Consider the following 27918-nt stretch of genomic DNA (forward strand, 5'->3'; position numbering starts at 1 on the left):
GAATCGAAGCTCTTTGTTAGAGAAGGCGATAAATGTTTACTGTATTGTTTACTATAGTGACAAATTTTTTAAAAGTTAATAGAAACAAATAAAATTGCAATTTTCTTCTCAATTACGAGGTGTTTTATTTTAAAAACACCATTTGTATAAGTTTTCAATTTATCTAGTACATAGTTAAGCAGAACAATTAGATATCAAGTCGACGACATGGGTATCTTTCAAGTTGGATGAAGAAAATGCATAACCTCCGATTTTTATGAAAAAATTACCACGGACGGAAAACATATCAATCTATTAGTTCAGTAATTTTCGTGTCTGCCCTTCCATTATGTGACTGAAGAAAAAATTCCAAAAAATGGGTAACAATTGTATCGAAAAGAGAAAATCGAGTGCACCTTTTTATGTTAGGGCGTGTTTGAGTTGAGTATTTTGTCTTGATATCGTACAAAGTAAGAATATTTCATACATCGTCTCGCTTCATTTTATTTTTATATATTAAAGCTACAGGTTGACTTTATAACACAAAAAAATCACAGTACTAAAAGATGAAATATATAGGTCAAGTGAAATACCTATCTAATGAGTCACAAAAACAGAGAAGGTGTGTTCGAATAGCTATCTTTTTACTGAAAGTACTTGACGACAGTCTTTCAAGTTGGATGATGAAAATGCATATCTTCGAAAAATTCTAATTTTTGTGTGTGATTACCAGGGTTTATAGTCTTCATACACTAAAAAAATATAGTCTGCCCTTCCACGAAATATTTAATTAGAATTTTTTTAAATGTTTATGAATTTTCGAAAATTCCACCTGACAACCGATCAGACAATAGTTTTAAGTTGAATCAATGCAGACAAGATTATTAACTGATGCTCATTAGCTAGTTGATACATTATTCTTTTAAAATACAACTGACATATAAGGATCGTAATGGTGCAATGTGGATAAATTTATCGGTTTCCAAGAGCAATATTGGTAGCGCGTCATCCCTACAATGGCTTCCATTTCTACGATTGTGAAAATGAACTGGCGTAATGGGGAGATAATTTTGACGAAGTAGACTCCTGACTGATCTATCCTAATGTGTATTTATATTGAAATCAGTATGGTCGTTGACAAAGTAAGTGATTCTAGCTAGCGCACACTTCGATTTTGATTAAGCATCAACTCCTTCCAAAACACATTATATAGTTGCGTTCGTGCTGGTTGTTAACCTATACATTTCGTTCATACCCCATAGTTTAAGTGTCTTTAAAAAGTACATAGTGAGCAATGGTCGTTACAGACAAACGTTCACGTAAATTGTCCCAGTCAATGGATGAATTTAATGTGTCAATCAATGGCCACAGCCACACTGTTTTGAATTTCATTCTATTGGTATTGAATAGGATATAGAATTGCTAGGAACATACGGATTTTGAAAGTATGTAGGTAATTTTTATTGGACTGCTTTATGAAGCATATTGTTCAAATTACTTGCAAGGTATCTCTGAGACTTCTTTTAATTCTGTTTTTGTTTATAGTTTGACCATAAACTGTGATTTATAGAACCATAGGAACAAGTCAGCTACCAAAGGGTCGCAATAGGTGCCTATTGGAATACCTTCAACCTGTCAATAAACTTTATAGTTGATGTGTTCCTCGCATATCCATGTTTCCTTGTGTCAATTTAAATTTTGTAGAAAACACAAGTATATGTAACCACTTGATAAGGGACTTTGACGTTTTAAATTTCCTTGTAGTTCTGTATTTTTGTCATTTTTTTTTATATGCATATAGTACCCTGTACACAACAGATTCCACTTATTGACCTATGCAAACAAAATAGAAGTACTATAGATATGCAGACAACAGCTTTTTTAAGTACGATTGTTTTCATCTTACTGATGATATGTGAAATAATCGCACTCATCAATATCAGATTGGCCTATACTAAACTTGGTTTCAATTAGAAATCATTTTCTAAAACGAGTAAAGCAATGGTCTTAAGAAGAAAATAATAATTTGAAACAGCTGAAACTTAATTACATTGTTATAACAACAGTACAAGTAAGAAATAGAGACACATAGCCAAAACGACGGTCATATTTAAATCAGATATAGACGTATACAACTAGGAAAGGAAGATGAAATCTACTTTACCAGTAACCACAATGCTGTTGATTCTAACGTTTATGGTGTCTGGGTATTGCTGTCTGCATTGTTCTTTTCGTCCAGGTAATGTAATTTCTGATATAAAAATGACTTGCCAATATTCGGCATTGTACGTGTATTACCTTTTGTATTTGACAGATTTTAAGTAGATATAGAAAGACAAATAAGTATTTTTAATTTTAGTTTCTTGTGTATAATTCGGAGTTTAGTATGACGTCCATTATCACTGAATTAGTATATATATTTGTTGAGGGGCCAGCTGAAGAACGCCTCCGGGTGCGGGAGTTTCTCGCTACATTAAAGACCCATTGGTGGCCTTCGGCTGTAGTCTGCTCTATGGTCGGGTTGTTGTCGCTTTGACACATTCCTTATTTCCTTTCTCAATTTTAACTGTTATTTTTCACAAAATCGGATTGCTGACTCAATGAAAATTAAAGAACATCTCCTTTTTCATATATATTCATATTGAAACTATCAATTGGAATACGAAAGCTACATATGAATTGAATAAGATGTGGGGTAAACGTCAGTGAGACAGCATCTCAACGACAAAAATACATCTAAAGGGCAACATACAGTTCCCAGCAATAGACAGGACTGTGTTTATACAATATGCCAAGCTCTAAGTCGTCACGAATCTATAAAAGGTGTGAAATGTAACAGAAAAATCCAAGATCTTTCATTAACACCAAGTTCTGCAAACAATGAAAACCATTACATAAAATATTCAGCAAATATGGACGAGCCGGGTTCTCGACTTGGGACAAGCACACGGAAGTGTGCTAGTCTGTTAAACTAGTCAATCAACACATGTTTACATCTTCTTGAAGATAAGATATCAAGCAATTAAAAATATTAATCAAAACTCTTGAAGGAACTTTAAGCTAGCTGATAATAAGCTTTCAGATAATGATTGGTCCAACCAGCATTGTCTCCCTTGTTTTGAGTAGATTATTGTCTTTTTCAACTATACAGTACTTTTATTTATATACTATTACGAATCAAGTCATGTCACGGGTTTTAACTATATTAAAAGGGTTCGGAATATTTGGAATGCATCGCTGTCATCATGGCGGTAAATGGATAGCACACGGATCTTCTGTTGTGAACCGGGACTTATGTGAGAAGTGTACATGTATTAGAAATGGAATGCAGTGTTGTCAGTAAGTAGTAAATACGATTATCTGGTTAATGTTAGTAAGTTGTCAATACAGGAAGATAGTTAGTGTCAGTAAGTAGTCAATTAGGGAAGATGGTAAATTTCAGTAAGTAGTGAATACGGGAAGATAGAAAGTGTCAATAAGTAGTCAATACGGGAAGATAATTAATGTCAGTAAGTAGTTAATGTTCGAAGATGATAAATGTCAGTAAGTAGTCAATATGAGAATATAGTTAATGTCAGTAAGTAGTCAATATTGGAAGATGGTTAATGTCAGAAAGTAGTCAATATGGAAAGATGGTTAATGTCAGTAAGTAGTCAATATGGGACGATAGTTAATGTCAGTCAGTAGTCAATACAGGAAGATGATAAATGTCAGTAAGTAGTGAATGCGAGAATATAGTTAATGTCAGTCAGTAGTAAATTCGGAAAGATAATTAATGTCAGTAAGTAGTCAATGCAGGAAGATGATAAATGAAAGTAAGTAGTCAATACGAGAATATAGTTAATGTCAGTCAGTAGTCAATACGGAAAGATAATTAATATCAGTAAGTATAGTCAATACGGGACAATAGTTAATGTCAGTGAGTAGTCAATACGGGACAATAGTTAATGTCAGTGAGTAGTCAAAACGGAAAGATAGTTAATGTCAGTCAGTAGTAAGTGCAGAAAGATGGTTTATTCCAATAAGTTGTCAATACAGGAAGATGGTTAATAATGTTGGAAGTAGTCAATACCAGAATATAATTAATGTCAGTCAGTAGTAAATACAGAAAGATAGTTAATGTCAGTCAGTAGTAAATACAGAAAGATAGTTTATGTCAGTCAGTAGTAAATAAGGGAAGATAATTAATGTCAGTGAGTAGTCAATACAGGAAGATGACAAATGTCAGTAAGTAGTCAATATGAGAATAGAGTTAATGTCAGTCAGTAGTAAATACAGAAAGATAGTTAATGTCAAGTCAGTAGTAAATAAGGGAAGATAGTTAATTTTAGAGAGTAGTCAATACAGGAAGGTGAAAAATGTCAGTAAGTAGGCAATACGAGAATATAGTTAATGTCAGTCAGTAGTAAATACAGAAAGATAGTTAATGTCAGTAAGAAGTCAATATTGGAAGATGGCTAATGTCAGTAAGTAGTGAATACAGAAGATGGTTAATATCAGTAAAATGACAATACAGGAAGATGGTCAATGTTAGTAAGTAGTCAATACAGGAAGATAGTTTTAAATGTCAGTAAGTAGTCAATATTGGAAGATGGTAAATGTCAGTAATTAGTCAATATGATTTTCTGTTTAATTAAGATGTCAATACAAGTAGGTAGCTGGTTAATGAAAATTTGTAGTCAAAACAGATATCTGATTACTGGCATACAGAAGTCAATACCGGGTTACAGGTTTACAATCTTGATGTACCTATATTATAGTTTGGTACGTACTCAGCATCATACATAAACTTGATGGTTTTAACCCAAGTTACCTGCTAAGTTCTGTCAATCCTCTTAACTGTCGTGTTATCTAAAGATTGGTATAAACACATAAAGCAAAGCAATTATAACCATTTCTGTTGTTAGTTGCCACTAAGTCAGGAAACTGACATTCAAGACTACATTGATCAAGATCACTTAATCATTAGGAAAAAGACTACAGAGAATAGAGATTCACAAGTTAAAACTTTTTAACTTAATAATGCAGAAAAAGTGTGTTTTCACAAATCAAACATTTGCTCTTATTTACTATATATTAGTGTCCCCCTATTTTGAAAAAGTACAAGATACAAGTCACACAATAGTTTCATCACAAACAAAATTAAGAAACCAATAATCAGTCATATTAAAAACATATTTCAGGTTTATATGGTGTTTTGTGCTAGTAATATTACATAATTACTCTTTTAATATCACACAAGTATATAGATATATATTATATAAGCTCATTACACAAATAGTTTTTTCTTTTCAGTGAAGGTGTACATATTACACATCATCCACATGACTGTCATGTGATACAACATGGCTGTAATGAGTTGGCTGTCAATATATGGAACCATAACAGAATATGCCATGATGGAATCACAGCTCTTTTGTTTTAATAAAAAAAACTATGAAGATTTAAATGAGTGATAAGTTTCTGATAACAGTTAATAATATGATCCATTTTTTCTTACCCAGGCATAGATGACCTTGACCTTATCCAAATTAGGTGAAACTTTTTTCTAATTTTCAAACTTCCTTATAGATATAGGCCTTCCAACTGTTTTGTCTAAGGCACCACTAAGGAGTTGCATGAACACAGAACATGCATCTGGCATATCAAATTATTAGCCAGGTATCTTATAGACTGTAAATTGTCCTCAGGATGTCGTTCGATAATTAGTGTCAATTGGTTGCTGTCTCTTTAATGTGTACTACCACATATTGTTGATTATAAGAATTCATGTTGCGTTATGATAGAAAAAAATCTATGGTCCATTTCATTATATTAAACAGCAAAACGACATATGAATCTTATTTTCAAAGATTCCATGCATGAAAATGGTGTCACTATACATTACTGACAAGAATTACATAGAGGACTAATTTACGTTTTTTCCTGTAACTTCCTGATTTTCATAGTAAGTGCCAGCATACGTCCACTGGTCTTTTGAGTATCAATATGCATATGTTTGTATGTATCAAAAGTATTGTAATTGTCAGATTATATTTCGAGCTGGTGTTCACAATATTCAGACATCTTTTTCTAGCCAGTCATTTTGTTGTTACATACCTTGGATTATGGCTGTTGCCCTTAGTATGTACCTAGTTGTTTTAATTGTCTATAACTATTATCTTCTTTTTTTTTCTTCCTTTTTTGATGTTGCTCTTGGTTATAGCTTTTTGTTTTTATGATAGGTTTTTTTCTGATTGAAGTCTTGTTTGTTGGTTGTTTTTTCACTGTTATTGTTTTCTCTGAAATTAAATCAAATACACAGTTTCTGTTTCATAAAATATGTTTATTACTTACTTATAAAAATATATAAATAACAAATAGCTTTGTAACAAAGAGATTGCAAAACACATGATCTTCTTTCGATGCTTTAACAGAGTTATGTGCCCTTGAAACATTAATTCATATCATCTGACATCACAACCGAAATGTTTCTTTTATTGATACAACCATTAAATGATTTATAAATGAATATGAAGATTTTACAAGGTGTCTTTAATAATGATTATTTGTAAATATTTGACAATGATTTACTTAAATTGGAAGCAATGGACTCACAAAATGGTAGACTTTACTTATAAATATATGTCACAAAATATACACATTTAAGCATGTTTTATTCATAACAATATACAAGTATTAGAAATATATTTTAAATTACAAAATATAATTTCTTAATCAAAACATAAACATGTATTGCATAGCAAAATCTAACAAAATATTAAACAACAAGACAATAAATTGTGTAAAAATCATATATAAAAATTCCATTTCCTAACCAACATTTTTGGGGCTAACTTTTCATTTTGAAAGTTTGATAACAAATTAAATATCAGCAGATACTGTAACAAATTATTTTTGGCAAGATAACAATCCTTTCTATGTTAAAATGAATTGTATGGTTTGGCCTTTGACAATGCTGTTGGTTTAAACAAAAAATGAACTAAGTCAAGTTAAACTATCATAATGATGCCATATAATAAATACAGATAAATGGTTTGGCAGTAAAAGTTATAATTAATTAAGATGTTTACATATTGCACATTTTCAATGATTTCTCAACACAATGATACAGAATCTAATGCACAGTGGCCCATTCTTTAGTACTGTTTATATAGCACTGTTGTCATTGGTCAGCACTGGATCATGTGACCAATTCTAATCTTCCTGAGTAGTTGGGTGTAGCACTGTTTAACTGCTTCATGTGAGATGTCATCTAGTGTTGTATTTATGAGAATCAACATTAAATTTCTGTAATAAAAATCAATAATAATATCAAATCTAATGTATACATAAAAAATTTAAACAAATCGTTTTTTTTAAACTTAGTATGCCTTAGACGTATCCATATTTGGCATATTTTTTTTATTTTGATGCACTATTACTTTACATTAGCTCTTTTTTTTTGGACTGTCTTGATTAGAGACTCAAGATTCACTAAAGAGTCTTTTGCAGGAATAATGCACGTCTGGCATACCTGGGTGATTGCAACTGACTGCTAGCGGAAATTTTGCCTAAGCAGGTATCATTGATATTTTCATTTCCTATAAATTTACTTTATATAAATATTGAAAGCACTAAGATTTTAAAACCCCAGTCGGAGATTGATTGTCTAATCCATTTTTGGCACAACTTTTAAGGAATTTTCCTTTTTGATCCTCTTCAATTTTCTATTTGTTTAGCCTTCTTACTGTTGTGATTCCAATGTCACTGATTGGTCTAAGTAGACAGAATGAGCGTCTGGCCTATTATTGCTGAATTTTTATATATTTTAAAATTTTTACACTATGGCCGTCATATCAAGCCAATTTTTATGTCACATGAATTTGGTTTGAGATACTTTTAATGAAAGATATAGATAATGTGGTTTACAACTGGGTTATCCTTTATTGTATTTAACTATTTATGCATTGGATGAAAATGTATGGTTGAGGGTGGGAATCTGAAAAGGCTATCTGATGTCTAAAGAAGGGGTTAATGATATGACTATTTACCTGTCTATTTGTCTTTGGAATTTCTTCAACGAAATAAGACGGGACTAAACCATAATGTCCATCAACCTAAAAATAAAAGAATATAAAAAATTAAAAATGAAGCATATTTACTTATGAATAAACTAAAAGGCTTTAACTAATGTAAATCAACGAAGCTTAAAACAAATCTTAACTAACTAAAAAGTTTAAATCAATTAATATATTCATTAAGCAAATCTCTTCAATGAACACACATTTACTAAAAGAGAGAAAAAAATACTATTTGTTTCTGGGTAATTGATTACAGTGGTAAAAGAGATCAAATTATTAAGAATTGCAGGTTATTTCCAATCCAAATCAGCATGCTTTCTCATAAACATAAAGACATTTAACAGTTCTGATCTGCTGACTTCAAACATATAAATTCCAGATTTGCAGTTATATTATGATGTACAAGCTTTATCTTCATCTGTAATTTGTAATTAACAATTACTTACACAACCATAAAAGTATCCATCCCGTCTTTCTTCTCCGTATATTGTTATGGAATCTCCAGCACTAAATGCCAGTTCCTGTGACGTATCAGCTCTAGGAGACTGTTTTTGTGGGTCATAATCATAGATGCCTAAGTATTGTCTTTGATGTAACTTAATAAATTCATGACTTGTTAACACTCTGTCCTCTCTAGAATCGTTGTCTCCGTAGAAGATATCTATAATCTCTGACACTTGTCTGTCACAGACTGACTCGATACCAAATATGTGGTCCCTGTCCATACTGATACTGTGGAGGACCAGTCTGGTTATGCTTGCTTTGGTAAGGTGTCGGTGAAGTTTGCCATCCACAAATATCTACAAACACCATACACGTTATAAAGATTTCAAGCTTAGTTCATAGCTTTCTATAGATTATTTATATAAAGCAATTCACAATGAAATATGACCTGCCTGTTTTAGTGTTGTACCAGTTACTGTCAGAAACTCAGTATTTTTTCTTAAATATTGAACAGGAACCTCATTTAGAGATATTATTGTAACATGCTTATGACTACCAAAAGTTAGGTTTAACACCACAGACTCTGACATCAACTTTTCTTTTTCTAAGAAATGAAAAACTGGTAACTAGAGTGTCAGTTGTTGCATGATATTTATAGGTACAAGTAGATGTTACTGTCAAATTATGAATCTAACCAATAAATGATAGAATTTCCATTAAAATCAGGACTTTTATGTCATATTCTGCTTTCGTGTAAAATAAAAATTTACCCACAAAATCACAACCAATTATTAAGAATCCGTGGTTTATTATTTAACCACAAAGACTTGAAAATAATACCTTATATCCAGTAACAGGTGTTGCAGGAGGTTTCCATGACAGAGTAATCCCCCTTTCTGTTTCCACGGCCTGGAAATCTTGTGGTGGATCAGGAACGACTGTAACTAAAAAAAAAAAATGTTGAAGCCAGATCTTGAACAGCCTCTGTATGTCTATGAACTATATATTTTTTTCAATGATTTTGACCTTTACATGTTTTATAGACACTGTTCTATTGATGAAAACTATGTTGATCTCAAATTAGTTTTGGTAATGGGTGTTGATGAGTTGCTGATGTAAACCACATAACTGCTTTTATTCATGTTAAAAAAAATAAGTCATCTTTGAAAAATTGGATGAGTCTTCAAATAAAAATAATCAATAAAACAATAAAAACTGTTCAGCAAGTTCTTAACATTTAGAATTTTTCAATCTGTTAACATATAAAAACAAGTGAAACTGCGAGCTACTGCTCACTGATGATACCCCCGCCGCAAGTGGATAATATTAATAGTGTAAAAATATGCAAGTGTTCGGTAAACAGGAAGTTGTCAAGTGATGAATCTGAAAACGCATCACACGGTATAGCTGACTTATATAAATCCTGAAACCAAATTTCAGAAATCCTTGTATTGTAGTTCCTGAGAAAAATGTGACGAAAATTTTCAACTTGGCTATCATGTGTAAAATCATACAAGTGTTCGGTAAACAGGAAGTTGTCGAGTGATGAATCTGAAAACGCATCACACGGTATAGCTGACTTATATAAATCCTGAAACCAAATTTCAGAAATCCTTGTATTGTAGTTGCTGAGAAAAATGTGACGAAAATTTTCAACTTGGCTATCATGTGTAAAATCATACAAGTGTTCGGTAAACAGGAAGTTGTCAAGTGATGAATCTGAAAACGCATCACACGGTATGGCTAACATATATAAATGTTGATACCAAATTACAGAAAGGGTGGATGTGTAGTTCCTGAGAAAAATGTGACGAAAATTTTCAACTTGGCTATTATGTGTAAAATCATACAAGTGTTCGGTAAACAGGAAGTTGTCAAGTGATGAATCTGAAAACGCATCACACGGTATGGCTAACATATATAAATGTTGATACCAAATTACAGAAAGGGTGGATGTGTAGTTCCTGAGAAAAATGTGACGAAGTTTCATGGGACGGACTGACTGACGGACGGACTGATGGACTGACGGACGGACTGACGGACGGACTGACGGACAGACAGAGGTAAAACAGTAAACCCCCCCTTTTTTAAAGCGGGGGTATAATTAAACATATACAAAATGTAAATGTACATAAGCTGTCAGAATATCAAATAATTTCTGTAGATTTGTTTGCTTTTAAAACATATCCAACAGTTTGTAAATTATTACCTTGTTTGATGTTTTGACCTGTTGTTTTCCTTAATCCATTAAACTTAGGACTGGAACATCCAGATTTCCCTTGTTTAACCAACTGGCCATACATCTGAACAATATTTTCTGGTGAGGTATCAAGATGGTTTGGTGGCTTGTCATACTGTTGCCACCGCCTGTCATTAGCTATGGGAAAATGGTGGCCATTTACAGGAGCTCTACCTAAATAAGCTGCTGGTACCAGTCCTACTTTTCCGTTAACCTCAGCCTCAAAATACCCTCTATCATCTAATGGACCTGTTAAACAATAATCTATGTCATTTAATTTTCATATCTTTTACTTTATAGTTCCTATTTACTTTCAGCAATTAGTGTTCTTTTTTTCTGATACAATATCTGTATTTATTTATTTATTAATTCCCTAAATATTGTCATGGTTTTTACCAAAAGCATTAGTAAATTATATTACATGATTTTTTAAAAGAAAAACAGAAATTTCTTATTATTTCAATGGATAAGTTACCTGTACAAGAAAATATATCCCAATTTTTTCAAGTCACATTTCTAATTAAGGAATTGTTACCTTATGAAATGAAAACCTTTTTTAAAAATATAGAACTTACCTGTAATGAGGACATTATCTCCCTTTTTCAGTTGTAGTTCCAGTCGAGGACTGTTACTTTTAGAAAACATAGAAGGATCATAATCTGATACTACTGTGAAGTGTGGATTCTTTGGTATCTCTCCTTGTACAAACTGTTCTGATATTAAATGTCTGTCATTCTGATCAGGGACTTTACCATTAGATAACTATAAAATACAAATATAAATTGACATGTAGCTATATATAAGATTTATTTAGACTAATTTTTCCACTAATTTTGGAACCTAAACAAAATCATGTGCATACAAAAAAAGATGGACAAACCAGAAAACATGATAAAAAACTTTGTTATACCTGCACACCTTCAGGAGCTACAATGTGGAAGATCTCCATCCAGCTCGATTAAGGGGAGATAATTCTTGACATTTTTGAATTTTCATTCAAAATTAAGTATTCAGGGTACATGTCCAATGATAGGTATTTTATATTTATAAATAAAGAGGAAGTTTCACCCTAAATCTGATGTGTTGTCAGTTATACTGTCTTGAATATACCTGAGTTTATGATAACATTGTCACAGAGTGTATACATCTGAAATAATTTTGATTACCGGTATAGTATATCACCAAAATTCTTTTGATTTTTTAAATCTAAAACAATTCATATCTTATTTTTAGAAAAAATCTCTTTTATAACTAAATAACATACCATTGATGGACTTTCATTATCTTGTTTGTCCATATAAGATTCCATAACTTTAAGCTCCTCTAGCAGAGCTGATGATTTCCCAGATCCCTGGCAAAATTCATCTTTAAGGCGCCGTAAAAGGCTGTCCTGAAAATATAACAAAACAAATGCTTCTTTCAAATCACTACCTTCTGTATAGATACAAAATAAAACAGCTGATCTAAAACTTTTTATGTTGTTGGACATATATAGGCTTGATCTGAAAAATATGCCTTTGTAATTTTCTGTTGATTTTCCTTTAAAGTTAGTTGAGAATAATTCATGGGCGCTTGAATATATCATGATTTTATCAAAGGTTGGCCTATTATGTCAAATATTTTTACCACCTGCTATTTATATTTGTATTTTAACATGGGTGTGTACTCAAAGCATTTGAAGGACGTCATGTTATAATATCAAGTAATTTTTATGAGTACATCTAGATTTGACCACAACATCCAGTGAGATTCAATATTTGTCTACATAAGATAATTATATAATAAAATGTAACTGAGTTTATCTAATTCAAATATCAGAATATCCCATCACACATGATGCAGATAATTTATTTTACAAAGCCTAACTTGAAGAGTTTGCATCAGTAGCTTTTTATACCTTTTCTTTACATTTCTGTGACAGATGACTAATCCTTGCTTTCAAAATAGCAATGTTCTTTGTTAAATCTTCTTTATTTGTTTCTAATGTTGAAATCTGTGAAAATAAAGACAGAATAACATGTATTAAAATTACTAATCAATCATTTAGTTATTATGTAACTTTTTGTTGAAAGACCAATTAACATGATTTGACTATACACCAACTAACTCCAACTTTATTCATACAATCCTCAGTCTTAAATTTATAATTTCATCCTTCAAAAATACAAATCCAACTCTAAAAGTAGTCAGTGAGTAAGTAAATAATTGAGAAATTAATTTATGTTTGCACACATATACAGTTGACAACAATTTCAATAACACACGAGCTCTGACAACATACTTTAACATGCATACATCTCATTTGCATTGTTTAACATTGTCTTATCAAGGCCTTTTATAGCTGACTACGCGGTATGGGCTTTGATCATTGTTGAAGGCCATACAGTGACCTATAGTTGTTAATGTCTGTGTCATTTTGGTCTCTTGTGGACAGTTGTCTCATTGGCAATCATACCACATCTTCTTTTTTATATACAAAACATCACACAAAGCAAACATTCAACACGTACTGTATTAACTCCTATACTTATTTTATCAACAAAGGGAAATCAGGTGGGGCATTGAGATACCCTTCGATTGGAAAATAAATATGTTTTAAGCATTTCTTTTAATCGTAAAAAAAATGTGCATATCTCAGCTTCTTTTTACCATATGGGACACTTACGCCCCTTTCCTATAACCCTAGATATGTTCCTGGTCAGTATAAATTTTGAAAAAAAGAGACAGACAAGTAAATATATTAGTCTTGAAATATTAAGCAGTCATGCAGTTTGGTTGAAAATGAAGCCAAGATCTACCTTACCTATAGGATCCTCAATACCAATGAAAATGTACTACACTTTTTAACCAACAGAGATGAAGCAAGGTGTTTAGTAAAAAGCCTCGGAATTACTGAAGTTGACAAACTAGAGGCTCTAAAGAGCCTGTGTCGCTCACCTTGGTCTATGTGAATATTAAACAAAGGAAGCAGATGGATTCATGACAAAATTGTGTTTTGGTGATGGTGATGTGTTTGTACATCTTACTTTACTGAACATTCTTGCTGCTTACAATTATCTCTATCTATAATGAACTTGGCCCAGTAGTTTCAGTGGAAAATGTTAGTTAAAATTTACAAATTTTATGAAAATTGTTAAAAAGTGACTATAAAGGACAATAACTCCTTAGGGGTCAATTGACCATTTCCGTCATGTTGACTTATTTGTAAATCTTACTTTGCTTAACATTATTGATCTTCACAGTTTATCTTTATCTATAATAATATTCAAGATAATAACCACAAGAGTGCACACACTGAAATGTCTCGCCTTCTTTACTAATCATTGATATTACGTTGATACTCCTAAATATAAAGCTTTATTACGACTGTCACATAAACTTAACATGAACCATGAAAATGAGGTCAAGGTCAGTTGAACCATATGCCAGGCAGACATGTACAACTAACAATGCTTCCATACAACAAATATAGTTGACCTATTGCTTATAGTTTAAGAAAATAGACCAAAACACAAAATTTAACACTGAGCAATGAACCGTGAAAACCAGGTCAATGTCAAATAAAACCTGCACAACTGACAGATAGATCATAAAATATTTCCATACACCAAATATAGTTGACCTATGGCATAAAGTATTAGATAAAAAGACCAAAACTCAAAAACTTAACTTTGACCACTGAACCATTAAAATGAGGTCAAGGTCAGATGAAATCTGCCCGCTAGACATGTACACCTTACAATCATTCCATACAACAAATATAGTAAACCTATTGCATAAAGTATAAGAAAAACAGACCAAAACACAAAAACTTAACTATAACCACTGAACCATGAAAATGAGGTCAAGGTCAGATGACATCTGCCCGCTAGACATGTACACCTTACAATCATTCCATACACCAAATATAGTAGACCTATTGCATAAAGTATGAGAAAAACATCCAAAACATAAAAACTTAACTATAACCACTGAACCATGAAAATGAGGTCAAGGTCAGATGACACCTGCCAGATGGACATGTACACCTTACAGTCCTTCCATACACCGAATATACTAGACCTATTGCTTATAGTATATGAGATATGGACTTGACCACCAAAACTTAACCTTGTTCACTGATCCATGAAATAAGGTCGAGGTCAAGTGAAAACTGTCTGGCGGGCATGAGGACCTTGCAAGGTACGCACATACTAAATATAGTTATCCTATTACTTACAGTTAGAGAGAATTTAACATTACAAAAAATCTGAACTTTTTTTTCAAGTGGTCACTGAACCATGGAAATGAGGTCAAGGACAATGGACATGTGACTGACGGAAACTTCGTAACATGAGGCATCTATATACAAAATATGAAGCATCCAGGTCTTCCACCTTCTAAAATATATAGCTTTTAAGAAGTGAGCTAACACCGCCGCCGTAGCCGCCGCCGCCGGATCACTATCCCTATGTCGAGCTTTCTGCAACAAAAGTTGCAGGCTCGACAAAAAACAGCAAAATTTCCTTAAAATTACCAATTCAGGGGCAGCAACCCAACAACAGGTTGTCAGATTCATCTGAAAATTTCAGGGCAGATAGATCTTGACCTGATAATTAATTTTACCCCCATGTCAGATTTGCTCTAAAGGCTGAGGTTTCAGAGTTATAAGCCAATATCTACATTTCACCCCTATGTTCTATTTTTAGCCATGGCGGCCATCTTGGTTGGTTGGCCGGGTCACGGGACACAATTTTTAAACTAGATACCCCAATGATGATTGTGGCCAAGTTTGGTTTAATTTGGCCAAGTAGTTTCAGAGGAGAAGATTTTTGTAAAAGATTATTACTAAGATTTACGAAAAATGGTTAAAAATTGACTATAAAGGGCAATAACTCCTAAAGGGGTCAACAGACCATTTTGGTCCTGTTGACTTATTTGTATATCTTATTTTACTGAACATTTTTGCTGTTTAGTTTATCTCTATCTATGATAATATTCAAGATAATAACCAAAAACAGCAAAATTTCCTTAAAATTACCAATTCAGGGGCAGCAACCTATCAACGGGTTGTCCGATTCATCTCAAAATTTCAGGGCAGATAGATCTTGACCTGATTAACAATTTTACCCAGTCAGATTTGCTCTAAATGCTTTGGTTTTTGAGTTATAAGCCAAAAACTGCATTTTACCCCTATGTTCTATTTTTAGCCATGGCGGCCATCTTGGTTGGTTGGCCGGGTCATCGGACACAATTTTTAAACTAGATACCCTAATAATGATTTTGGCCATGTTTGTTTAAATTTGGCCCAGCAGTTTCAGAGGAGAAGATTTTTGTAAAAGTTAACGACGACGGACGACAGACGACGCCAGACGCCGGACGCCAAGTGATGAGAAAAGCTCACTTGGCCCTTCGGGCCAGGTGAGCTAAAAATGTGGAAATCTCATTTGTTACAAATATCCTATATGGTTTTTGTGTATAGAGAGAACATAAATACATAAAACAGTATATACAATATATTACACAGTATGATTTACTGATAAATAAATCAATTAAGAGCTAAAAAAAATAGGTAAGCCGTGATTTATAGCTGCTAAAAATTCCCAACACACAATTTTGACTGATGCATACACATATAGATACACAAACAAACAAAAAACAAAACAGAGATTTAACGTTTGACTAGCAATTTTCTGTGACATTTAACCCACCCACCACCAATTTTAATGTTTAAATTGTAATTCAAAACTAAATACCATAAAATTTGCAGTTTCCTTTTTTTAAATCTAAAGTGGAAATGACATCCCCATTTAAATAAATTGGTTACAAAATTTTAAAAAATATCAGCAAGTTGTCTGAAGGATAGTGAGGAAATAAACTTTTAATGGTATATGAATATTAGCTCCACTTTGTAGTGGTTGACTTGTTGAAATGAAGTTTCACCATGCTAGCTAACAAAGTAAAATTCCACAAAACCCTCATTGTGACACTCCAAACTTGATCATTGCTCCATTTCCTTAGCATAGAAGCAGACAAGAACTATGAATTGTGTCCTACTTAAAATCCTCCATAAAATCCCAATACCTCCAACTAGTTTCAAAATAATAATACAAACAATTTTTCAGTAACATTAACCTGAATAATTCATTAATTATATTCCGCTGCTCTACCATTACTACATTTTTTGAAAGTAGCAAAGATTGATCACTGTGCGGGACCAAATTATTCGGGGTACAGTAACATACAAATATAATACTCTTTATTGCAAAACATGAAACCCTGGCGGGTTAAAATGCAAACATAGTAAAATGCAAACATACACAAGTGACAAGAAACATAATACATGATAAATATTTAAAACAAGTCAAGTTGATATCAATATATAAGTAAATGTGACATTCAGTATAATTGAAACAAGTGCCAACAACACTTATTAGTACCCTTGTCTGAATGTTAACATAATCCCGTAGTTTTCTCTGTAGGTGATATTTCTCTTCCTCAAGGGAGATAATCGATACTTTCAGTTCTTTAACCTCCTTCATTTGGTTGTTAACTGTCTCAGTCTGTTTAGTTTTAAATATACAAATTGCTAAGTGTTTCACATTTAAGATTGAGTAACCAATAAGAATATAATTGATCTGTAAGTGGCATACATTCCTTGATAACGTTTATAAGAAAGTGAAATTTAAAAATAAATCTCTCATACCACATACTTGAAAAACAAAACAGCTTATCTTACAAGATTCAAATGTATTTCAGTTAAAAGACATTTCTTAATCATTTTAACAGTTAAGTTTTCTAGAATTAAAATTGAATCCACAGCTGACAACAAAAAAAAGCAAATATCTTTAAAATTTAACTTTTGAACTTTTGTTAATGCTAAATATAATACTAAATTCAAGGTGGATAATTTGTATTTATTACATAAAGGTAATACCTTGCAGTCTAAAAGTCTTGAAACACTTTGCATTTTGTCGTCAAGGCTATTTTTCTCAAAGTCCAGATGACTAAAGTTTTTGGCTTTCTCTTTCAACTGAATAATTTCAAATCTGAGTTGATCCCTTTCAACTTTCAATGAACGAGCTTCACTATCCATGAATTGCAGCTAATAGTGTTAGATAAAGAATTCACAGCTTATATTGTCAGTAAAAGTAGTGATTTTGTATGTATTAAAATGTTCATATTTCCATTCATTTCAGTATAGTCTAAATTTTTGCTTTGTGGAACATTAAATATATTTGTCATTGACTGGAACCTAAATTCAATAAATAAAGCATACTATGAGATGGGTGATTTTTTACCTTTTACTAAGTTTTACACTTTGAAGAATAATATCACATAATTGCTGTTACTCAGCCACACACGAGCCAATCCAGTAAACAGTACACACATATTTCTATCAACTCAACTAGACCTAATAATCCCAGTCCAAAAAGACAACACTTGCTTAAGTTTCAAAGTATACAAAAGGAGATAGAAATGAAATAGATGTTATCTTACTGGTTGGTGTTAAAATTACTCAAGTTAAAAAAACTGAATGCAAGCTTTCCGAGAAAATATTATATAGATTTATCAAATTGTAAGAAACAGGAAAAAGTGAAATGTTTATACAATTTACCTGTTCGTGCAGGTTATTATAGTCTTGCTTCAGGTGTTTTTCTGATGTGTGTGTTTCTGATACTTCTTGTTCTAGACAATGTAAAGCTTCAAGGGCATTAACTCTCATATCCTCTATTGTTCTACACTCCTCCTGCCATTGTCTTAACTCCACCAATAAACTGTCAACTTCATTTCTCTACAGAAAAGAACAAACATTATAATTTTTGTTTAGTTAAAAATGTTCACAACTAAAAGAGTCCACTACATTTGGTATAACTAATATTAAATTATAAAATCAGCTTTCATTTTAACACTATAAATGTTGGCCAATTATTTAATCAGTTTGTGAATCTTAGCTCATTATCATAATTTTATTGCAAAAGTGTGACAGAAGTTTGTACAATGTAGTATGTTCCACTGTTACTATTGGAATCTCATATTAGGTAATACTTGTAAATCTAAATACCTTTGCTTGAAGTTCTCTGTCTTTACGTTTGAGTTGTGTTGTGACATCACTTCCTGTACTACCTGTCACCTGATCAGTAAGTTTTTCTTTCATTCTGTGCACCTCAACTTCAATTTCATTTAGCACTTCTCTATCTTTTTTATTCTCCTTCAAAAGAAAAGAGGGTGGTAATGGGTTATTTTCGTGCAACATATTTTGCCATTTTTATTTTACGTGAAGCTGTGAAAAAGGATCGTTATTCAACATGTTTCGTGAAACCAGTAAAAAGATCAACTTGCAAAATTTTTTTAATTGTTCTTTCATTGTGAAATGAAAATTTTATTTCCCGTTCTTCTGTCAGATACCCCTCTTTACATCCCTCAGAAAACAGTAAGTAAGTTACAGAAATAATATAAGTAAGGTTTGATTACAATCTACAAGGACTTCTCTTCTTCTATGTTTTTTTCAGGGAGTTAACAGTAAAGTTTGTAGAATTCACATATTTAGTCATATTTATACTAAGATACACAAAAAAACTATTAAACATAGAAAAACTTATGTAGGAACACTAGTAAAGATACATCCATTGGTTGATTTATACTTACTTTGTTACAAAGTATTTTCTGTAACATTTCTACAAAAGCTTCTAAAATTTCTATGTGTCTACATTTTTCTTCAAGTTCTTTCTCTAACTTGTTAATCTGTAAATAAAAAAATAGGTTACTTGCTTGACAATATAAAAAAGAAGATGTGGTATGATTGCCAATGAGACAACTCTTCCCAAGAGACCAAAATGACAAGGTTGTTTTGAAATGACTTTTAACTACTTTTGCATAATACCAAAACTCTTTCTGGCAGTAACTAGTGTAGTTATGGATATTTCAAGGATATCATGAAATTCTGTGAGTGTCACAATTATGATAATTAAACAACATGTAAGTAAGATCTTTATATTATTCAACGCCTACCAACAACATCAAGTAAATATGCCAATCCACAATTTACAACAAGTCAATTATACAAGATATATAAAAACATATAAAATACAGAAATATTTATCCACAAAATTTTATTCATAAAATTAATTTCCTAAAATAGAATGTCACCATCTACAGTTTTGCATTAACTCCATCTAGTAACTCTTGAATAGGATGATGATGTCCTGGTCCAATGAAATTCTTCATCTTGAACAATACTGTATGAGTATTCCTTACTTATATTGTCCAAAAATTATCTGTCTATCAAACTCAGCTCATAAACAGGGAAAATATATAAATTTTTAAATATCAGTGGAAATATTTGTGTGCAATTTTCAACATGCATTACTATAAGTGATGTGGACAACATGTGACATACCCTTTGTCTACGTTTTTTGGCAGGAGGAAGCTTAGATAATAATGTAAATGGCTAAAATCCATAATAGTACATAATGTATTGTAGTGTAAATGGTGTAAAGAATCACTGATGTTAAACAAATAATTTGTTAGTTTTTTGTGTAGAGAATTCCCAGATGAACTTTGATTTTTATTTGCATTGAAATCACACTATATAACAACAAATTTTACTGATGATTACATAAAAAGTTTAGGTCTTTTAAATTCACAGATAAACAATAGAAAAACTATATTATTATTATATATAATAACAAGAATGTGTCCAAAGTACACGGATGCCCCACTCCCACTATCATTTTCCATGTTCAATGGACCGTGAAATTGGATAAAAAATATAATTAGGCATTAAAATTAGAAAGATAATATCATAGGGAACATTTGTACTAAGTTTCAAGTTGATTGGACTTCAACTTCATCAAAAACTACCTTGACCAAAAACTTTAACCTCAAACATGCACTTTCATTTTCTATGTTCAGTGGACCGTGAAATTGGGGTCAAAAGTTTAATTTGGCTTTAAAATTAGAAAGATCATATCATAAGGAACATGTGTACTAAGTTTCAAGTTGATTGGACTTCAACTTCATCAAAAACTACCTTGACCAAAAACTTTAACCTGAAGCGGGACAGACGGACGAACGAACGGACGAACGAACGAACAGACGGACGGACGAACGAACGAACGGACGCACAGACCAGAAAACATAATGCCCCTCTACTATCGTAGGTGGGGCATAACAAAAAATTTTTAATCACAAGAATCTTTGTTTTATTCCTACAACCACAGCAGTTCTCTTCATTCTACTGAATAAACAACTCTTGAAGTTGTGGGAAAAAACTATGTAAATTAAGTTTTTTATCCTACATTGAACTTTTCATGTCGTCCCTAACATAAATAGAATCAGAAATCAGACAGATTAAATGTAGCAGTACCTCATCTTTACTGTGTTTCATTTCTTTCTCTGCATTATCAAAATTTCTTCTGGCTTCATAAGCCTAAAAGATAAATAAACCATACTTATCCATAAAGAATATTTGTAGTATTTGTATTTTTATCCATCTGATGAGTTAAGCCTTTTTCAGCTGATTTTTATAGTTCTTTCTTATATTGTATTGTTACAACACTGTCCCAGGTTAGGGGCAGGGTTGGGATCCTGCAAACATGTTTAACCCTGCCACATTCTGTATGTATGAGCCTATCCCAAGTCAGGAGCCTGTAATTCACTGGTCGTTTGTTTATGTGTTTTTCGTTTATTTTTTGTACATAAATTAGGCTGTTTGTTTTCTCGTTTGAATTGTTTTCACTTGTCATTTGGGGGCCTTTTATAGCTGACTATGTGGTATGGGCTTTGCTAATTGTTGAAGGCCATATGTTGACCTATAGTTGATAATTTCTGTGTCTTATGGTCTCTTGTGGAGAGTTGTCTCATTGGCAATCGTACCACATCTTCTTTTTTATATTATACATGTATTCATATAGATATGCACCAATATTCATCATTGTTTATTATTGTACTAGTACTTGTTTTTTTCTTCTTCATGGAAATAGTAGGAATCTATAAATATGGCATTTACTTTTGTACCCGAACTATTCTGTTTTTCTTACACATAGAGCATTAATAATGACAATAGTAAAGGAGTAGGTCTGGTTAGGGCCGATTTTGGCCTCTAATTTCAGGTTCATCTAAGGAAAGATTTTGGGCCCTTTCTCAACACTTAAGTGTCTATTTCAATTGATTTAAATAGTTTTTGTGAAAGATTTGAACTGATTTAGTCATTAAAAACGCTCTGATTCAAGCTTATATATGAAAAATTTATCAAATATACCAAAAAACGTCACTTTTTAGATGGTTTTTGTCAAAAATGAAAGTGGCCGCATGTGTGTTCATCCTCAACCTTTTTATATACTTTGTATTATCATCAAATACAACTTACATTTCAATATTATGAATGAACACGAATGCGGCCACTTTCATTTAAGACGGAAACCGTCTAAAATTTAACTAAAATGTTAAAATTGTGAAGATTTCAGTAATTTAGCATGACTTAATGATGCTAGTACACCATATATGTACATTGTATTGTCAACAGCCTATATCTATGTAGCAGAAGCACTCACTTTCCAATAAATAGCTAAAGGATTACAATTTCACAATTTTGTAAAACTGCTATATTTTGGGGCCAAAAAGGGGTCTTACTGACCCTACTTCTTTGTGATAAAACCCATTCCTTAATCAAAGTGAACGCTGAAAGCAAAATATTTGAATTCATTTTGCAGTGGAACTTAAATTGCATTGTATTAAAAATAATATGAAAGGGAATAATGATGAACGGAAATATCTTCCTTTGTGCAAAATTGTTGTTACCTTATCTGCAATAATAGACAAAAGAAAGGTAACTCCAATTAAAAATATCAAACAGTGACATCCTTTATATTTCTAGAACTAAAATTTACTAATTCATATTTTATCTTAATGTTTTTGTGTTAAAATTCTTTATTTTCATTTTTGGGAGGCATGCACATAATGTAGCACGTCACTGGAATTCCTTTGAGCCATTAAATAAACTAAAGATCTTTATCAACCAGTTTACCTTTGTCTTCCATGTAAACAGACTCTCTTCTTCATCTGATATTTCTGAATTAGGAGCTGCTTTTTTCTGGAAATAAACAAAATAAATTTGATATATTAAATACAGAGAAAACAATGAAAATGCCTATCATGTTTGTAAACAAGGTTATTTTTAACACCACTATCTTTAAATCTGTAATGTTTACAGGCAGCTAGGTTTATTAATGATTAAAAAGGATGCAATTTTGAGCAAGTAACTCACATACATTCTCTCTGTCATATAAGCATATTCCAGAGTAAGGCTTGAACATTTTTAAAATATGAAGATCATAGAATGAACAATATGTGGAGGGAATTCTGACCATCAAAGTAATCTGTTTAAATCATTGCTTGTTTTTTACATCCTTTTTGTCTCTTTAGTAACTGATTACCAATTCTCATAGATTTTAGTTAACATCGTCAATAATTTACCTCTAGAGTTTTTCCAATTTCCATAATTCGCTCCCGCAGAGATGTGCCTCTTCCTGTCGAGGCAGTCACATGACCACTGTCATGGAGACTACCTGTTCTTGGAGCAGCATAATTAATGGGGGCAGCATGGCTTTTTATCTCTTCTACAAAACCTGAAAACAAAACAGATTTAAATTTCAGAATAAACTCATCCCTGTGTCAAATCACACGTCTCTCCCAATAAAATATGATATAGCTCAAAATTTCGGGAAGTACAGCATTTTGAATTTGCTGAAACCATGAATTGCAGTTGACCAGCTAACATTTTGAAAGAAAATTGCAACTTTTAATGAGGACATGGATAATGTTTAAATCATTTGATCTTATGCTATATCAAAAGATTTTTTGTAGATTTCTTAGCTATTTTTTTCAAATAAAGAAGCAAACTTAAACTCTCAATCACCAACTGTTTATGATCAATTAATTTTCAAAACAACCAGATATAAACTTTATTTACCATGCATGTCATCCCCACTATTGTGTTCTGAGCTTGGTAGATAGTACGATAGACTATCAGGAGTCTTAGAGACTGTTGATGGAGGCATCGTGTGGTGTTGTCCTGAGTGTGACTTTAACTTGTCAGTGCCGTCTGCTGAAAGGAACTTTCTTCTTTTCAGGACAGGACTTGACGTATTGGAATCTGTGCCATTCTGTGTCATTCCTTCACTCTCTGAAGGTAATTCTAGACTGAGAACCAGTTCCTCTTCTTTGTTCCTGGTATCACCTGGTTTGCTGGAATGTAAACTAGTTGCTTGCCCAACTGTTATCCATTTTCTCTCCTGTGATTTCACAGGGAGTAGTGATTCAACCTTTTTCCAATGAATCTCCTCTATGGAGCTGTCAAGGTCATCACTATCTTTATCAAGATGGCTGATAAGATCATTTATTAATTTCCTCTTCTCCTCTGCTGTAGGTTTACTTTGATCTGTACCCCTTTTACTCTAAAATCAAAACAACTTTAATTACTATCAATATCAAATTACTAAAACAATGTTATATATATTAATCAGAAAAGTAGCTAGTATGTCATCCCTCCATTCACTTTAGAGTAACTGATCAACCCATCCAGGGGTCGTCTTAGGACTTGCAGTGAAATTTTAAAAAAAATATTTTGGGTCCGTGTCAAAGGCTTCATTGTGACTTTAAGATCAAGGATAGCAATAAAAGAGCTCTCCCTTTGCTTTTTGTGTGTTATTTTCAGTGTATGTATTGATGCTTTTGTGTCATGGATGGATACACCTTATCCTTTGTTTTTCTATACCACTATACTAAATTAATCCAAACCCACCACTAATGATAACCGATAAATAATCCTAACAGAAATTCTAGTCCTAAAACTAAACCTAACCTATTTCTAACAATATAAAGCTGGTTCCTATTTCTATAGTACAGTGTCCCTTACACAAGCGAAGGTTGTAATTTGTATAGCTTGTCATTTACCTGCTAGTGGCAAAGAAACTGGACAAATGTGAATTTGTTTTTATATATAGTCTTTAGGCAGATAAATTGTTGTTTTCTTTAGGAAGATTCAAAGTGGAATTCCATTATCTATTTTTTTCCTTTCTTTTTGTTCTTTTCTTTTGAATATCAAACTTAACACATTGCAAAATGACCAATGAGAGACATACAACATGCAAAAAGCAAAAAATGTTGAAACATATTTATGAAATGTCTAATTTTCCTGTTTATTATCCCTGAAATTATTTCCAATCCATTTCTAGCTAATTATTATATAATGTTCAATATTTTCAAAGCATTTACTTGTGATAAGCAAGTACAGCCGTAGTAGTATTTTACAGAAAAGCTTATATTTATAAATTATTTTTATTTTTTCAATCTTAAACCAGGTGCTCCGCAGGGCGCAGCTTTATACGACCGCAGAGGTCGAACACTGAACAGTTGGGGCAAGTATGGACAAAACATTCAAGCGTGATACAGCTCTGAATTTGGATTGTGATCAAATTTTTGACATTACATGTTTTTTTTTTACACAAAACAAATGTCAAGATTTTACAAATCAATTAAAGATTTCTTCTTCAAACTTTTTAAATCTAAAATTAAATAGTTGACACAGCATAGGTTTCTGACACAGAATGAATGTGGTCTAATGAACTTAAAATATTTTTTTTGCCTTTGAGCAATTCACTATGCTGTTGAATATTAATCCTCTCAAAAAAATGTTTGAAGAAATTTTCTTTTTATTTATGAAATCTGAAATGAGAAAAATTTAAACCCCCCCCCCCTTTTTTTTTCACATCCCCGTTTCCCTTTTTCCAAAACTGATATCAATTCAAATTTCTAACGGAGTTTGCAACAATAACTACTCTTTTAAATACATCATAAAATATTAAAATGTAAAATAAAGTGCTTGTTATCACTGAATGGTAAAGATTGGTTGGTAGTAAAAGTGAATATACATTGTTTATTGTATAAAACAATAAAAAAAACTTCATCAGCAACATTTTATATTGGCAAATTTCCAATGAAGTTATTTACATAAAGTTATTGGCAAATAAAAATAGAAAATGACATCATAGTCATGTCTGGCAAATGTCCAACATACATTATCTAAAAACATTTTAGATAAGATAAGGAAAAAAAGCTTCATCAGCAACATTTTATATTGGCAAATTTCCAATGAAGTTATTTACATAAAGTTATTGGCAAATAAAAATAGAAAATGACATCATAGTCATGTCTGGCAAATTTCCAACATATATTATCAACTTCTATTCTATACAAAGAAAGATAACTCCAATTGAAAATTAATTGCTATTGCACAATATTGTGCAATTAGATATTTCTTGCTATTGTGCAATACTGTGCAATTGAAAATTTCTTGCTATTGCACAATACTTGATATGGAATCCTGATTTGGACCAACTTGAAAACTGGGCCCATAATCAAAAATCAAAGTACATATTTAGATAAAGCATATCAAATAAGCCCAAGAATTTAATTTTTGTTAAAATCAAACTTAGTTTAATTTTGGACCCTTTGGACCTAAATGTAGACCAATTTGAAAACTGGACCAAAAATTAAGAATCTACATACACAGTTAGATTTGGCATATCAAAGAACCCATTTATTCAATTTTTGATGAACAAAGTTTAATTTTAGACCCCCATTTGGACCAACTTGAAAACTAGGCCAATAATTAAAAATCTAAGTACATTTCTAAATTCAGCATATCAAACAACCCCAGGATTCATTTTTTGTTAAAATCAAACTAAGTTTAATTTTGGACCCTTTGGACCTTAATGTAGACCAATTTGAAAACGGGACCAAAAATTAAGAATCTGCATACACAGTTAGATTCGGCATACCAAAGAACCCCAATTATTCAATTTTTGATGAAATCAAACAAAGTTTAATTTGGACCCTTTGGGCCCTTTATTCCTAAACTGTTGGGACCAAAACTCCCAAAATCAATACCAACCTTCCTTTTATGGTCATAAACCTTGTGTTTAAATTTCATAGATTTCTATTTACTTAAACTAAAGTTATTGTGCGAAAACCAAGAATAATGCTTATTTGGGCCCTTTTTTGGCCCCTAATTCCTAAACTGTTGGAACCAAAACTCCCAAAATCAACCCAAACCTTTCTTTTGTGGTCATAAACCTTGTGTCAAAATTTCATAGATTTCTATTAACTTAAACTAAAGTTATAGTGCGAAAACCAAGAAAATGCTTATTTGGGCCCTTTTTGGCCCCTTATTCCTAAAATGTTGGGACCAAAACTCCCAAAATCAATCCCAACCTTCCTTTTGTGGTCATAAACCTTGTGTTAAAATTTCATAGATTTCTATTCACTTTTACTAAAGTTAGAGTGCGAAAACTAAAAGTATTCGGACGACGACGACGACGACGACGACGCAGACGCCGACGCCAACGTGATAGCAATATACGACGAAAAATTTTTCAAATTTTGTGGTCGTATAAAAAATGATAACTTGCCCACAACATATAAATACCAATGTTAGAGCAAATGAAAAAGGATTTACTATCATCGGAAACTTTGCCCCCTGTGCAAAACTTGTTTTTTAATAATTCTATAAACCCTTGTATGATTATTTTAACAAGAGGCTGTCACAACGACAGCAAACCGTATTTATTAACATTTATTTGTGTCCTGGCAATATCACAAGAACCATAACTAATGAACGGTGAAAGTGAAAATTGTCAATATCAAATTTGACCTCCATTTTGTCATCAGTATCAACATATTAAAATTTGAAAAGCTTTGGTTGAACAGTTCATGAGTAAATGCACGGACACGACTGGAAACGCCATTTTTTAATCTTTCAAGAACCATAACTCCTGAAAGTCAAAATCATAATTATTGAACTTGATCTCCATTTTGTCATCAGTAACAACATATTAAATTTTGGGACGCTTTGGTTCAACAGTTCATGCGTAAATGCACGGACACGAATGGAAACAACATTTTTCAATCTTTCAAGAACCATAACTCCAGAACGGTAAAAGTCAAAATCATCATTATTAAACTATTAAAATTTGGTAAGATTTGGTTGAACAGTTCATGCCTAAATGCACGAACAACATTTGGTTGCCGCCCGCCCGCCCGACCTCCCGCCGTATATCCCCATACCAATAACCGACATTTTTGTCACAAAAATCCGGTTAAAAAGTATTACACAGTTTATTTATACTTAATTGATAAAAAACTTCTGTTCAT

At 32.1% G+C, this 27918-nt stretch overlaps 1 protein-coding gene and 1 long non-coding RNA gene across 9 annotated transcripts in view; one reads left to right on the forward strand and one right to left on the reverse strand.

The window, feature by feature from the left end:
• Positions 1-909: 909 nt before the first annotated feature.
• On the forward strand, positions 910-5416 carry LOC143073370 (uncharacterized). Its single transcript, XR_012977484.1, has 4 exons — positions 910-1121; positions 2046-2218; positions 3192-3318; positions 5275-5416. It is a non-coding gene; the product is annotated as an uncharacterized LOC143073370 (long non-coding RNA).
• Positions 5417-6283: 867 nt separating this feature from the next.
• The window catches only part of LOC143073368 (uncharacterized), an 85942-nt gene continuing 64307 nt past the window's right edge, over positions 6284-27918 (reverse strand). For 6 of the 8 annotated variants that reach the window (XM_076248853.1, XM_076248857.1, XM_076248855.1 and 3 more), the window contains 17 exons: positions 23678-24161; positions 23182-23333; positions 22733-22798; positions 21074-21136; positions 19354-19449; positions 18770-18916; positions 18323-18499; positions 17642-17809; positions 17145-17267; positions 12623-12718; positions 11990-12115; positions 11301-11487; positions 10696-10974; positions 9327-9430; positions 8489-8842; positions 8013-8078; positions 6284-7269 (listed from right to left, as the gene is read on the reverse strand). In XM_076248853.1, coding sequence (XP_076104968.1) covers positions 7231-7269; positions 8013-8078; positions 8489-8842; positions 9327-9430; positions 10696-10974; positions 11301-11487; positions 11990-12115; positions 12623-12718; positions 17145-17267; positions 17642-17809; positions 18323-18499; positions 18770-18916; positions 19354-19449; positions 21074-21136; positions 22733-22798; positions 23182-23333; positions 23678-24161 — 2727 coding nt within the window. In that variant the 3' untranslated portion in view covers positions 6284-7230. The remainder of the gene's footprint in view (positions 7270-8012; positions 8079-8488; positions 8843-9326; positions 9431-10695; positions 10975-11300; positions 11488-11989; positions 12116-12622; positions 12719-17144; positions 17268-17641; positions 17810-18322; positions 18500-18769; positions 18917-19353; positions 19450-21073; positions 21137-22732; positions 22799-23181; positions 23334-23677; positions 24162-27918) is intronic. The other 2 variants (XM_076248854.1, XM_076248856.1) reach the window with 2 other exon arrangements.

Source organism: Mytilus galloprovincialis, chromosome 4 (assembly GCF_965363235.1).
Source record: "Mytilus galloprovincialis chromosome 4, xbMytGall1.hap1.1, whole genome shotgun sequence".
NCBI lineage: Eukaryota > Metazoa > Mollusca > Bivalvia > Mytilida > Mytilidae > Mytilus > Mytilus galloprovincialis.